Source organism: Grus americana, chromosome 4, assembly GCF_028858705.1.
Source record: "Grus americana isolate bGruAme1 chromosome 4, bGruAme1.mat, whole genome shotgun sequence".
In the NCBI taxonomy this organism is placed as follows: domain Eukaryota; kingdom Metazoa; phylum Chordata; class Aves; order Gruiformes; family Gruidae; genus Grus; species Grus americana.
The window spans coordinates 9,289,559-9,301,594 of record NC_072855.1 but is presented as its reverse complement, the minus strand read 5'-3'; the positions used below and the strand labels follow the sequence as shown (position 1 = coordinate 9,301,594).

Sequence of the window (12,036 nt, the reverse complement as noted above, 5' to 3'; positions counted from 1 at the left end):
GTTACTTGTGTTAACCAACCCAGCTGCCTGCTGTACTAAAACGGATGGATGGGAAAGTCTCGCCCTTCAGTTCCTGGCTTTGTTCACCAGTAAATACTTTTCTCCTTTCCTCAGGAAAAAAAACCCCCAAACAAACCAACAAACAATTATCTGTCTGTCTCTCCAGTCAGCTGAACAAACTGAGTGAGGATCAAGTGCTCCAGTTACTGAGGTTCCTGTGATACAATGATCATTTCCACCTGAGCAGGAACTAACACAAATAAGCTTCCTTTTAACAGTATGCAATTATTATTATTTTTTTTTTTGCCATTCTCAAAACTTTACCATTACTTTAAGCAGGGGTAAGTCAAGGAAAGGGAGTTCAAAGCTTTCTCCTTCCTCTCAGCTGTGAGAAAACACGTGCAACTAAAATAATGGTTGATTCCTGGACAAATATGTCCCTTTTGTTTCCTGCTATAAGATGGTGCTTCATCCTAGAGCTACAAAAGCAACTCCAACCTTCTAGCAAACCTCACAGGAACTAAGCAGGGGCTGTAGCGATAGGACAAGGAGTAATGATTCTAAACTGAACGAAGGTAGATTTAGATTAGATGTTAGGAAGAAATTCTTCCCTGTGAGGGTGGTGAGGCACTGGAACAGGTTGCCCAGAGAAGCTGTGGATGCCCCATCCCTGGAAGTGTTCAAGGCCAGGTTGGATGGGGCTTTGGGCAACCTGGTCTAGTGGAGGGTGTCCCTGCCCATGGCAGGGGGGTTGGAACCAGATGGTCTTTGAGGTCCCTTCCGACCCAAATCATTCTGTGATTCTAATCTGGACCAGCAGTCACATGGATAGTACCTATAACCACAGCCCAAATTCCATGGTACCAGCGGAGCTCCCTGCAGTGCTCCCTGCATCCTCGCCAACAGTCTCTCTCACACTGCTGATTTAGTAGACAGGCATTAAGTTTCTCAACTGGCAAAAAAAATGTGGCTTTTCATAGTAGCAGCACAGCACCAGAGGATCTCAGCAGAACAGTAATCCAATCCAAACAGCAAGCTTCTGAAATGCTCTTAAAAAAATGTAGCAGATTGGGAGATTCCACCCATGAAATCAAACCAGACCCAAACAAAAAACCCGACTGAAAAAACAAAGCAAAGTCAAAATCAGATCTGACCAAGCAGGAACAGCACCAGTGACAGCTAAAGGAACCCAAGGAAACAGAACTGGTAGGTCTGCATGACTCCAGCTCAAAGTCAGTAAAGCCTGTAAAATCATGAGCAACAGAAACCAGCACTGTAACAGGAAAACCTGTGCTGCAAAAAAATGTCAATATTTTTGTCATAAGCAACGTTGTGAAAACAAGCCAAAGCACAGTCATTATTATCTCTGCATAAACTTAAAACATGATTGCCACAGAGTCTCTTAGCAAGTCTTGGAGTGAAAGTTTTCACTATGAAAGAACAACAGCCAGTTCCCTCACTACCAAACCACACTTGCTTAGTATGTATCATTTCACTTTTTTTTTGGGGGGGGGGGAAGCTGCAAAATTAACTATATAGAGCTGTTTCACAAAGAAAGAATTAGCAGCTTCTTAAATAACTAGGAATAAATTTTAATATTTAGTAAGACACTGAGGTTTCTCAAGCAGTCAGACATGGAATAACATGACTCAACAATGTAGAACAATCCCATTAATACATCTTTCAAGATATTTTGCTTTTCCAAGTAATTAAAAAACCCAAACAAACCACCACCACAAAAACTGACCATGAACACAAAGCTATTGAACAAAACAGACATTTAATTTGATTATTCTTCCTAGATTGTATGAAAATACATCTAACATATTCAACTTAAAATTGTTTCCATGCTTGCTCATGTGATAAAAGAACAACAAATTCTGAATTTGGCTATCATGTATCAGCTCTGAAGAGTTTGGTGGAAAAAGACAGACATCTTTCTACTTCGATGGGCAAGACACTACATAATTTAATGCCACATAATATGCCATACTTATATGTTATTTAGGTGAATTTATACCAAAAAAAAAAAAATCTTTTAAGCTGCTGAATGCTAAAAAGGATTGAGTTCCATCATGCGAAACCTTAATTTTTCAAGACTTTTTTTTCCCCTTGTATTTGAACAGTGGGAGAAGGAAACCACTGAAGCAATTTTTCTGTTGTCTTCTTTTTTTTAACAAAACTTCAGCCTATTTGCCCAGTGCTGCAGAGCAACGTACAGAAGCCTTCGTTAAAAGACACCTAAACCCCACCTTTCCTGATTCAGAAACTAAAATGCTACCAGATCACTACCTGAGGGACTTAGCTGAGCTCATGGGGTTACATGGTCAGTACACCTTAAGGGAGAACATGGTCCACATTTCTTTTAAAGATCCATCTCCAAAGTACGTGACCAGAAGAAATGAATTCCTAGCAACTCAAAAGCAAACTCCTAGTTTGCAGTCTCAGTGCTGCAAGCCTTCATAGGCCCAAAGAGTTGGGTAGTAAAGAGCAGAGAAGAGGTAGAAGGCAGCAGAAAGTCAAAGAGTGTCGTGGTTTAGCCCCAGCAAGCAGCTAAGCAGCTGCTCGCTCACCCCTCCCCCTGGTGGGATGGGGAGGAAAATCAGAAGAAATAGATAGAACTCGTGGGTTGGGATAAGGACAGTTTACTAGGACAGCAAAGAGGAAAATAACAACTATACTTACAAAAGAATATGCAAAACAGGTGATACACAATCCATTTTGCTCACTGCCCAGAACCCGATGCCCAGCCCGCCCCAAGCAGCGACTCCTCCTCCCCGGCCAGCTCCACCTTTATATAGGAGCATGAGGCCATGGTATGGAATACCCCTTTGGCTAGTTTGGGTCAGCTGTTCTGGGTGTGTCCCCCTCCCAGCTTCTTGTGAAAATTAACTCTATCCCAGCCAAAAACCAGGACATCATCCACCCCTTATGCTATACCATCTACGTCATGCCCAGATCCTACACTCCAATTAATCACCACCACTCTTCCTGTCTTTGATATATATATATACACACACACACATACACAGATATCATTCCCTTAGTCTACAGGCCATCCCTCTAAAATGTCCGTTGAGTTCATTTAGTCCATGACTTTGGGCTCCATCTGCCATAACCGCCTGCCAGGGCAGGACAGATGGCGTGTGATGTTGCATGCTGCATCTGGAGCTCACGGCTGGTATATCTGGCATGGCCCATGTTCGCAGTCTGCAGGTTAAAGATGTTGATTTCAATGAAGTTGCTGGGCACTGGTTGCTGAAGCCAGTTCTAGTTCCATCATCACTGCACGTAGCTCGGTTTCATCAAAGTTGATCCTTCATTAATTTGGGTGACTCTTATGGTAACACCATTGATACAGCATATAGCAATTGTAGTAGCAATGACATACAATGGCAGGGTTATTTAGCAATTTACATCATACAATTTAATTTATTGGCTATTCTTACCCAAAATCACATCCCCTTGAGGTACACATTAGACTTCTCCATTTTTCCATATCACCCACCAAGTGCACCCAGGTCCTCGAGCAAAAGCAACCTCATGGATGGGTTTGCTTTTGCCTAAAGCAGGGCTAACCCAGGCTGTCTTTCCCAACACATTCTTCATGTGCACTGCGGGGACTTTATCCACTTCTACAGTACGTGGAAGTTTTGATTGTGCAGGGCCAGCTCAATTGGCAGACCCCCTAGTGTTGACTAACCAGGTGGCCTTTGCTAAATGGTCTCCCAATGTTTGAGGGTCCCACCACCCATTGCTCTCAGTGTAGTCTTCATTGCATTGTTCGATTTTCCCAGAGGCTGGGGCATGACAGGGGATGTGATACACCCACTCAACGCCATGCTCTTTGGCCCAGGTGTCTATCAGGTTGTTTTGGAAATGAGTCCCGTTGTCTGACTCAATTCTTTCTGGGGTGCCATGTCACCACAGGACTTGCTTTTCAAGGCCCAGGATAGCGTTCCGGGCAGTGGCATGGGGCACAGGATATGTTTCCAACCATCTGGTGGTTGCTTCCACCATTGTAAGGACATAGCACTTGCCTTGGTGGGTTTGTCGAGTGTGAAGTAATCAATCTGCCAGGCCTACCCATATTTATATTTCAGCCATCGTCCTCCATACCACAGAGTCTTTAAACGCTTGGCTTGCTTGATTGCAGCACATGTTTCACATTCATGGATAACCCATGAGATGGTGTCCACGGTTAAGTCCACCCCTTGATCACGAGCCCATCTGTAAGTTGCATCTCTTCCTTGGTGGCCTGAGGTGTTATGGACCCGTTGAGCTATAAATAATTCACCCTTATGTTGCCAGTCCAAATTCACCTGATCCACTTCAATCTTAGCAGCCAGATCCACCTGCTGGTTGTTCTGATGTCCCTCAGTGGCCCAACTCTTGGGTACATGGGCATCTATGTGATGTACTTCTACAACCAGCTTTTCTCTCTACCTGGGCAGCAAGATCTTGCCACAATGGGACAGCCCAGATGGGTTTGCCTCTGCGCTGCCAGTTGCTCTGCTGCCATTACTGCAACCACCCCCACAGGGCATTGGCCACCATCCATGAGTCAGTAAAGAAATAAAGTACTGGCCACTTTTCTCATTCAGCAATGTCTAAAGCCAGCTGGATGGCTTTCACTTCTGCAAACTGGCTTGATTCACTTTCCCCTTCAGCACCTTCTGTGACTTGTTGTGCAGGACTCCATACAGCAGCCTTCCACCTCCGATGCCTTCCCACCATGCGGCAGGACCTATCAGCGAACAGGGCACATTGCTTCTCATTTTCTGATAGTTTATTATACGGTGGGACCTCTTCAGCACACGTCACCTCCTCCTCTGACAACATTCTGCAATCTTGGCCTTCTGGCCAGTCTGTGATCACTTCCAGAATTCCTGGATGATTGGGGTTTCCTATTCGAGCCCACTGTGTGATCAGTGCAACCCACTTACTCCATGTAGCATTGGTTGCATGATGTGTAGAAGGAGCCCTCTCTTTGAACATCCAGCCCAGCACTGGCAGTCGGGGTGCCAGGAGGAGCTGTGCTTCAGTACCAACCCCTTCTGAAGCAGACTGAACCCCTTCATATGCTGCCAATGTCTTTTTTTCAGTCGGAGTGTGGTGGGCCTTGGATCCTCTGTATCCGACTACAAAACCCCAGGGGTCAGCCTCGAGTCTCCCCATGTGCTTTCTGCCAGAGACTCCAGGTAGGGCCGTTCTCCCTGGCTGCAGTGTACAGCACATTTTTCACATCTGGTCCTGCCCAGACTGGCCCAAGGGCCACTTCATGGACAATTTCCTGTTTAATTTGTACAAAGGCTTGTCATTGTTCAGGGCCTCATTTGAAATCAATCTTCTTCCGGGTTACGTGATAGAGAGGGCTTACAATCAGACTGTAATTTGGGATATGCATCCTCCAAAAACCCAAAATGCTTAAGAAAGCTTGTGTTTCCTTTTTGTTGGTCAGTGGAGACATATCTGCTATTTTGTTGACCACATCCATTGGGATCTGATGACGCCCATCTTGCCATTTTATTCCCAAACACTGGATCTCTTGTGCAGGTCCGTTGACCTTACTTCATTTTATGGCAAAACTGGCTTTTGGAAGGATTTGGACTATTTTCTTACCTATCTCAGAGACTTCTGCCGTGTTGCCCCATACAGTGATGTTGTCAATGTATTGCAGGTGCTCTGGGGCTTCACCTTGTTCCAGTGCAGTCTGGATCAGTCCATGGCAAATGATGGGGCTGTGTTTCCACCCCTGGGGCAGTTGGTTCCAGGTGTACTGGAGACCCCTCCAAGTGAAGGCAAACTGTGGCCTGCACTCTGCTGCCAAAGGGATTGAGAAATATGCATTTGCGATATCAATTTTGGCATACCACTGCCATTGCCATGCACCATCTTGGCTGCCTTTGACTCCAGTTCATATTAAAGTTCTAGCACGTCCGGCATGGCAGCACTCATGGGTGGTGTGACTTCATTCAGGCCACCATAGTCTACTGTCAGCCTCCCCTCTCCACTGGACTTCTGCACTGGACATATGGGACTGTTAAAGGGTGAGCGGGTTCTGCTGATCACTCCCTGACCCTCCAGTTGATGAATCAGCTTATGGATGGGAACCAGGGAGTCTCGGTTGGTGCGGTATTGCCATTGGTGCACCATTGTGGTAGCGATTGGCACCTGTTGTTCTTCGACCCTCAGCAGCCCCACAACAGAAGGGTCCTCCGAGAGACCGGGCAGAGTAGACAACTGTTCAGTTTCCTCTGTCTCCAAGGCAGCTATGCCAAAAGCCCACCGGTAGGCTTTTGGGTCTTTGAAATACCCTCTCCAGAGGTAGTCTATTCCCAGGATGCACAGAGCCTCTGGGCCAGTCACAATGGGGTGCTTTTCCCAGTCATTCCCAGTTAAACTCACTCTGGCCTCCAGTAGAGTCAGCTGTTGGGATCCCCCTGTCACTCCAGAAATAGAGATGGGTTCTGCCCCTTCATAGCTGGGTGGCATTAGGGTACACTGTGCACCGGTGTCCACTAGAGCCTTGTACTCTTGTGGATCTGACGTGCCAGGCCATTGGATCCACACAGTCCAATAAACCCGGTCGTTCCTCAAATCCACCTGGCTGGAGGCAAGGCCCCTCTGATCCTGCTCACTGTTTTCATTATTCACTTCTTGCAAAAATGACTTAGAAGTCCCTTCAAGAGGATTGTAAGTACAATCAGGCCTTCCATTTGATCTGGGCAACTGTCTGCTGGAAACTGGAGCAGCATTTTTCCTGGAAGAATCCCCTTTTGTGATTGTTTTTCCTTGCAACTCACGTACCCATGCCTCTAAGGTCGAGGTAGGTTTTCCATCCCACTTCCTCATGTCCTCTCCATGGTCATGCAGGTAAAACCAAGGGTGCCTCGTGATGTATACACTCTATATCCTTTCTCTTGAGCAGAGGAACGCTTACTCCTAACAGCTGAGATACTGGTTCATTCAGGTGGGGAACAGGACATATTCTCTTCGAGTTGTTGGACCTTCCAGGACAGTTTCTGCACAGCCAAGACGAGGGAGGAAGAGGGACTTTTTCTTTGTAGTGCCAGAGTCAGCCAGCCACTTCATCCACTGTTGGTGCCTCTTCGCCTTTCCAGTCTATTACTGCCAATGAGTTGGCGTACGATGGTGGTGTGCTCTGTACAAGCTTCTGCCACATGGGCTGGGTACATTGGACTTCGTCAGGGTCTGTGCGTAATTGTGAGTTGTCGAGGTCATAATAAACCATCTCCCACACGGCTAATTCCTTCAGGTACTGGATACCTCGCTCCATGGAGGTCTGCTTCCCTGGATGACATACATCTTCACTGAAGGGATACCTTTCCCTCATGCCTGACAGGAGTTGCCTTCCGAGGCCAAGGGCTTGTGTCTTCTTCCCAATCGCCTTGTCAATGCCCCCTTCCCTAGACAGGGATCCTAGCTGCTTGGCCTCCTGACCCTCTAATTCCAGGCTACTGGCTCCGTTATCCCAGTATCGGAGCAGCCAGGTAACGATGTGCTCGCCTGGATGGCGGCTGAAATCTTTTCGCATATCTCGCAGCTCACTTGGGGACAGGGATCAGGTGATGACCTCTGGTTCTGCCTCTTCCTCCTGTTGCTGTGATGGTCCAGGTTCATCGTCATCCTTCACTAAGCAAATTGATTTTTTTCTGTATTTCTTCTTGTGTACAGGTGCGACTGATACTGATGTGGGTTGCTTTTTTCGTTCAGCTGCAGAGCCTGTCACCAGGGCTGAGTAGCTGCAGTGCCTGTCGCTCTGTTCTCCCTCTTCCCCCTGATGGCGCTGCCTACTATGGAGCAGTGTTTGGTAGATACTGGCCAGGGCTCAGCACAGCGTGGCAAGTTGTGCCTCTTTGGAATAGCCACAGCATTTTCCTTTCCAATATTCTACCACTTTATCAGGGTCTTGTAGTTGTTCAGGAGTGAAGTTCCAAACCATTGGAGGTGAGAAGGTCTCTAGACACCTGCCCATACTTTCCCATATGCCATGCCACCCATGACTGTTCAGCCTCAGGGCAGATCTCTGGGTGATATTCTTAAAACAATTTTTTGTAACCCTGAACAAGACCTGGAACACATTCAGGAGACATAGCAATAGAGCCATGCTGGCTTGAACATCCCAAAGGTATTCAAAATTCTCAAAAGCTGCAGTAACCACTCTGAAGGAAAAAGAGGAGGTGAAAGAGCAGGAGAAAGTATCTTCCCCCTGTCCTCCCCAGAGATTGGGTGTGATTATTAATCAATTCTGAGAGATGCCATCTGAGATACAGGCATGACAGCAATGCCACGTACAAATACCAGCTTAACCTCACGACCAGTGATGTTATCATAAGTCGATATCGCACAGTACAGCAAAATGAGAATCCTGACCCCTCTCCCAGAGGTGACAAACAGCACCGCAGGGAATACACACAGCAAGTATGGGTTTACATACCACAGCCACGCAAACAAACAAAACACCATTGTGACCAGGGACTATTTAACTAATATAATAAAGGCATATAACAACTTTGTTTTAACATGCTTTGGTCAGATCTGTCATTATCTCAACCCTTTGAGCCCCATGTTGGGCGCCAAAGAGGACCGTTGTGGTTTAGCCCCAGCCGGCAGCCGCTCACTCACTCCCCCCTCCCCGGAGGCACGGGGAGGAGAATGGGAAGGAAAAGGTAAAACTTGTGGGTTGGGACAAAGACTGTTTACTGGGACAGCAAAGGAAGAGGAAAATAACAACTATACTTACAAAAGAATACACGAAGTGGGTGATACACAATGCAATTTGCTCACTGCCCAAAACCCAGTGCCCAGCCTGTCCCCGAGCAGCGACTCCTCCTCCCCGGCCAGCTCCCCCCTTATATACTGAGCATGATGTCATATGGTATGGAATATCCCTTTGGCTAGCTTGGGTCAGTTGTCCTGGCTGTGTCCCCTCCCAGCTTCTTGTGAAAATGAACTCTATCCCACCCAAAAATCAGGACAAACAGCCACTCGCTAAGATCTGTTTGTGTAAATTTAACATTATGAAAAGAGCGCTGAGAGGGATTGTTTTGAACGCCAAAGTCTTTATTTACCCACAGACAGATACAAAATGCGTGGCTGTCCTGCATCCTGCCGTACTAAGTGTGTTGGTGAGCCCACCTGAGAGGCGGGCAGGGAGTTGTAGGCTCCACGACCGATCTTAAAACTGATGGTGTTACTGCAGCAGTGCCAGTCAGTAACTGTTTGAGACGGTGGCTTCTGGGAGTGGGTATCTGCCTCTTAGGGCCTGGGGCATAACTGTTCCAGGGTGCCAGAGCCGTTACACCTATATATGAAGAGGAAAAAGCAACGAAACAACTAAAAAAAATTAACAAATTATAAAAGCAATGGAATGTAAAGGTAAAATTTTATAATAACTTAGTTAAAGGTATTCTTATAAAGCCTTCCTTACATGGTATAGTATTCAAAGAATGGTCCCAATGACATCAAATTCCTTCATTTTGTTTAAAAGCAATGAGGAAAATCTTTCTGCTTTACTACCTGATTTCACTTTCCTCCCCTCAAAAACCAATATTAGAGAAACATACATAATACCATTTTTTGGTTTTGATTTTAGGCGCAGGCCTATGCTTCAGTCCTGGTATAACAAATATCTATAGCAGAGGGAAAGTTTCCCTCAAAATCAATTAAGAAATCTTGATTTTTAGCTCGAGTGCAAGGCTTGTCATACCACTTTAAAAAATGCAAACATGTAACACTTCCCCCTATTTTGAACTGTGCTTTTTTTTCAAAATTATTTGAAAAAAAATTAACCTTCCAACAGTGTTTATAAAAATTGATTAAAAGAACAAAGCAGTTTGATCACAAAATAGAAACCAAAGAGTTCAGGCTAGGGCAATGCTACATTTAAAACCTCTTTCAATTAATATCTCCTAATAAAACCAACGTTTTTACGTGTTGGGAACAAATAGGGATTTCGGTAATTCCAAAAAACTAAATCTGCAATCAAATCCTGACGAAATACTTTGGAAAAAAACATACACTTTCATGATATAGCAAGGCTTCATTTTCAAAAGGGCTACACAGAGTTTCTGCACTATTAAAGGCAAACTAAGCTAGAACATACACAAATTACTAAATGGACATGAAGGCGCACATTGTGTTTATATAGGCTAGATAACAATGGCACAAGTCAAAACTTACTTGTAACACTGCCTAATCACACACCAATGACATGCACTGGGAAGAAAACAGGTAAAGACATTTTTCTTTACCATTTTTTCCTAGTTCTAATATTATTTCCATCAATACTAAATCTTGTATATTTATCTCACTGCAAGCGTGAGGACCTAAGGGGAGCAAAGAATTCAAAACAGCTTTGCTGACACAACACAGTGGCAATAAGATAGTCGAGAGCAGAGCTCCTAAAAAAGTAAAGAATAATTTCAGTCTGCCAAGTCAAGTAGCCGGTTTTATACAAACTTTATCAAAAGGAACAGAGTCAGGATAAATTACACATTAAAATTGTTCCTTACGTGCTTCTTCAAAAATCTATTTCACTTTTAATTAGTTGTTTTAAATTTAGTTTTTGCACTTTAGTCAAGTTTCACCTTCTGTTTTATTCATGGGGGTTTTTTGTTCCTTGTTGGGCATTTTTTGCATTATCTCAAAGTTGTAATGCTTGGACTCCAAGCGTTCCAAAGAAACGTTTGCCTCTGCATTTTACTTGATGTGAAGGAAAAAAATCAAGTATTTTTTTCAAATAATGGATTCTGTAAGATTTATTTTTATTAAGACACAAAAATCCTAGAGTATTGGGCCTAGATTGCAAGACAATATCCCTTTAAATCCAGACTTGTACAGCTCTGCAAGATCAAGTCACTTCTATTTCGCTGGAATGAAATACAGGAAAAAACAGTATAGAAAAAAATCTCTTACAATGTAAGATTTCCCCTCTCTGGTACAGGGTGTGCCTTTCCCACCACGTGCTATATTTCTTGGTGGAAGGATATTTAAAAACATGTTTGTTTAAGAATGATTGGAGAGCTATTTTGTAAGAGCACAAACAAATTGTTATGTGTGTGGTTATAGCGAGATACGCACCTGGATCATGAATGGCATTCAAGCACTTGCTCAAAAACACACAAGGCAAGCAAATCTCATTGGGACCACAGACCAAGCCATTTCTTACTTAAAAGGACTTGAGAGCTAATAGCTTCTTTCAAGGATACACTATTTTAAACATCTGTTGGTTGACAAATACTATCTCAAAAACCTATGTTTACGCCTACCCGGTTTGATTTTAACCTACCTCCAACCTGAAAGTATTTTGGAGGGAACCTTTTACATTCGTAACAATTCAAGTGTAACTGTAATGCTGAGTAATAAGTTTGGTTTGTCCTGAAATTTTCTGAACTATGCAGTTCGTTATCAGTGCAGAAGCAGCAGAAGACTGCTGTGGTTGGCTCAGTGGATTTATAAAAACAAAACAAAACAAAAAATCCCCCCCATGTAACCTTTACAGAATATATGTAAAATTGTGTCCTTCCCTGGTCATATTCACAACTTATCTACAAGATAGTGTTGGCAGTAGAAACTGCAGTCCATGACTATTTGCATTCAGCTCTCATCCATCTGTTCCTCTGCTTTCTCTTAGGCTTCAACTTGTTCAGTTTTTTGCGGGGTTTCTCAGTCTTCTGAGTTTCAACAGAATCCACCCCGAGAACGTGTTCAGAGCAGCATAACTGTCCATTCAACATAGAATTTAGTACTGTCCCATCTTGGTGTTCCTTGCAGAAAGAATTTGGGCAGAAGTGGCAGAAAGAAACAGAAGGTTTGCCACAAACATCACAGTGGTGCCAAGGACACTCCCACTTTCCTGTGACCAAAACCAAAGAGCGCGTTAGTTGGGAGTGAAACGTGTCATTGTCTTTTAAAGAAGTTTTGTGTTTTAGCAGCTGAACAACGCATGACTTTCCTGACAAAGCAAGATGAGACAGCAGCTACCATGGCTAATCTCAAAAACCAAAATGC

The 12,036-nt window shown here is 44.4% G+C and overlaps 1 protein-coding gene across 5 annotated transcripts in view; it reads right to left on the bottom strand.

The window, feature by feature from the left end:
• Window positions 1–9,069: 9,069 nt before the first annotated feature.
• NSD2 (nuclear receptor binding SET domain protein 2) overlaps window positions 9,070–12,036 on the bottom strand; it is a 105,890-nt gene continuing 102,923 nt past the window's right edge. For all 5 annotated transcript variants that reach the window (XM_054825043.1, XM_054825045.1, XM_054825042.1 and 2 more), the window contains one exon: window positions 9,070–11,881. In XM_054825043.1, coding sequence (XP_054681018.1) covers window positions 11,613–11,881 — 269 coding nt within the window. In that variant the 3' untranslated portion in view covers window positions 9,070–11,612. The remainder of the gene's footprint in view (window positions 11,882–12,036) is intronic.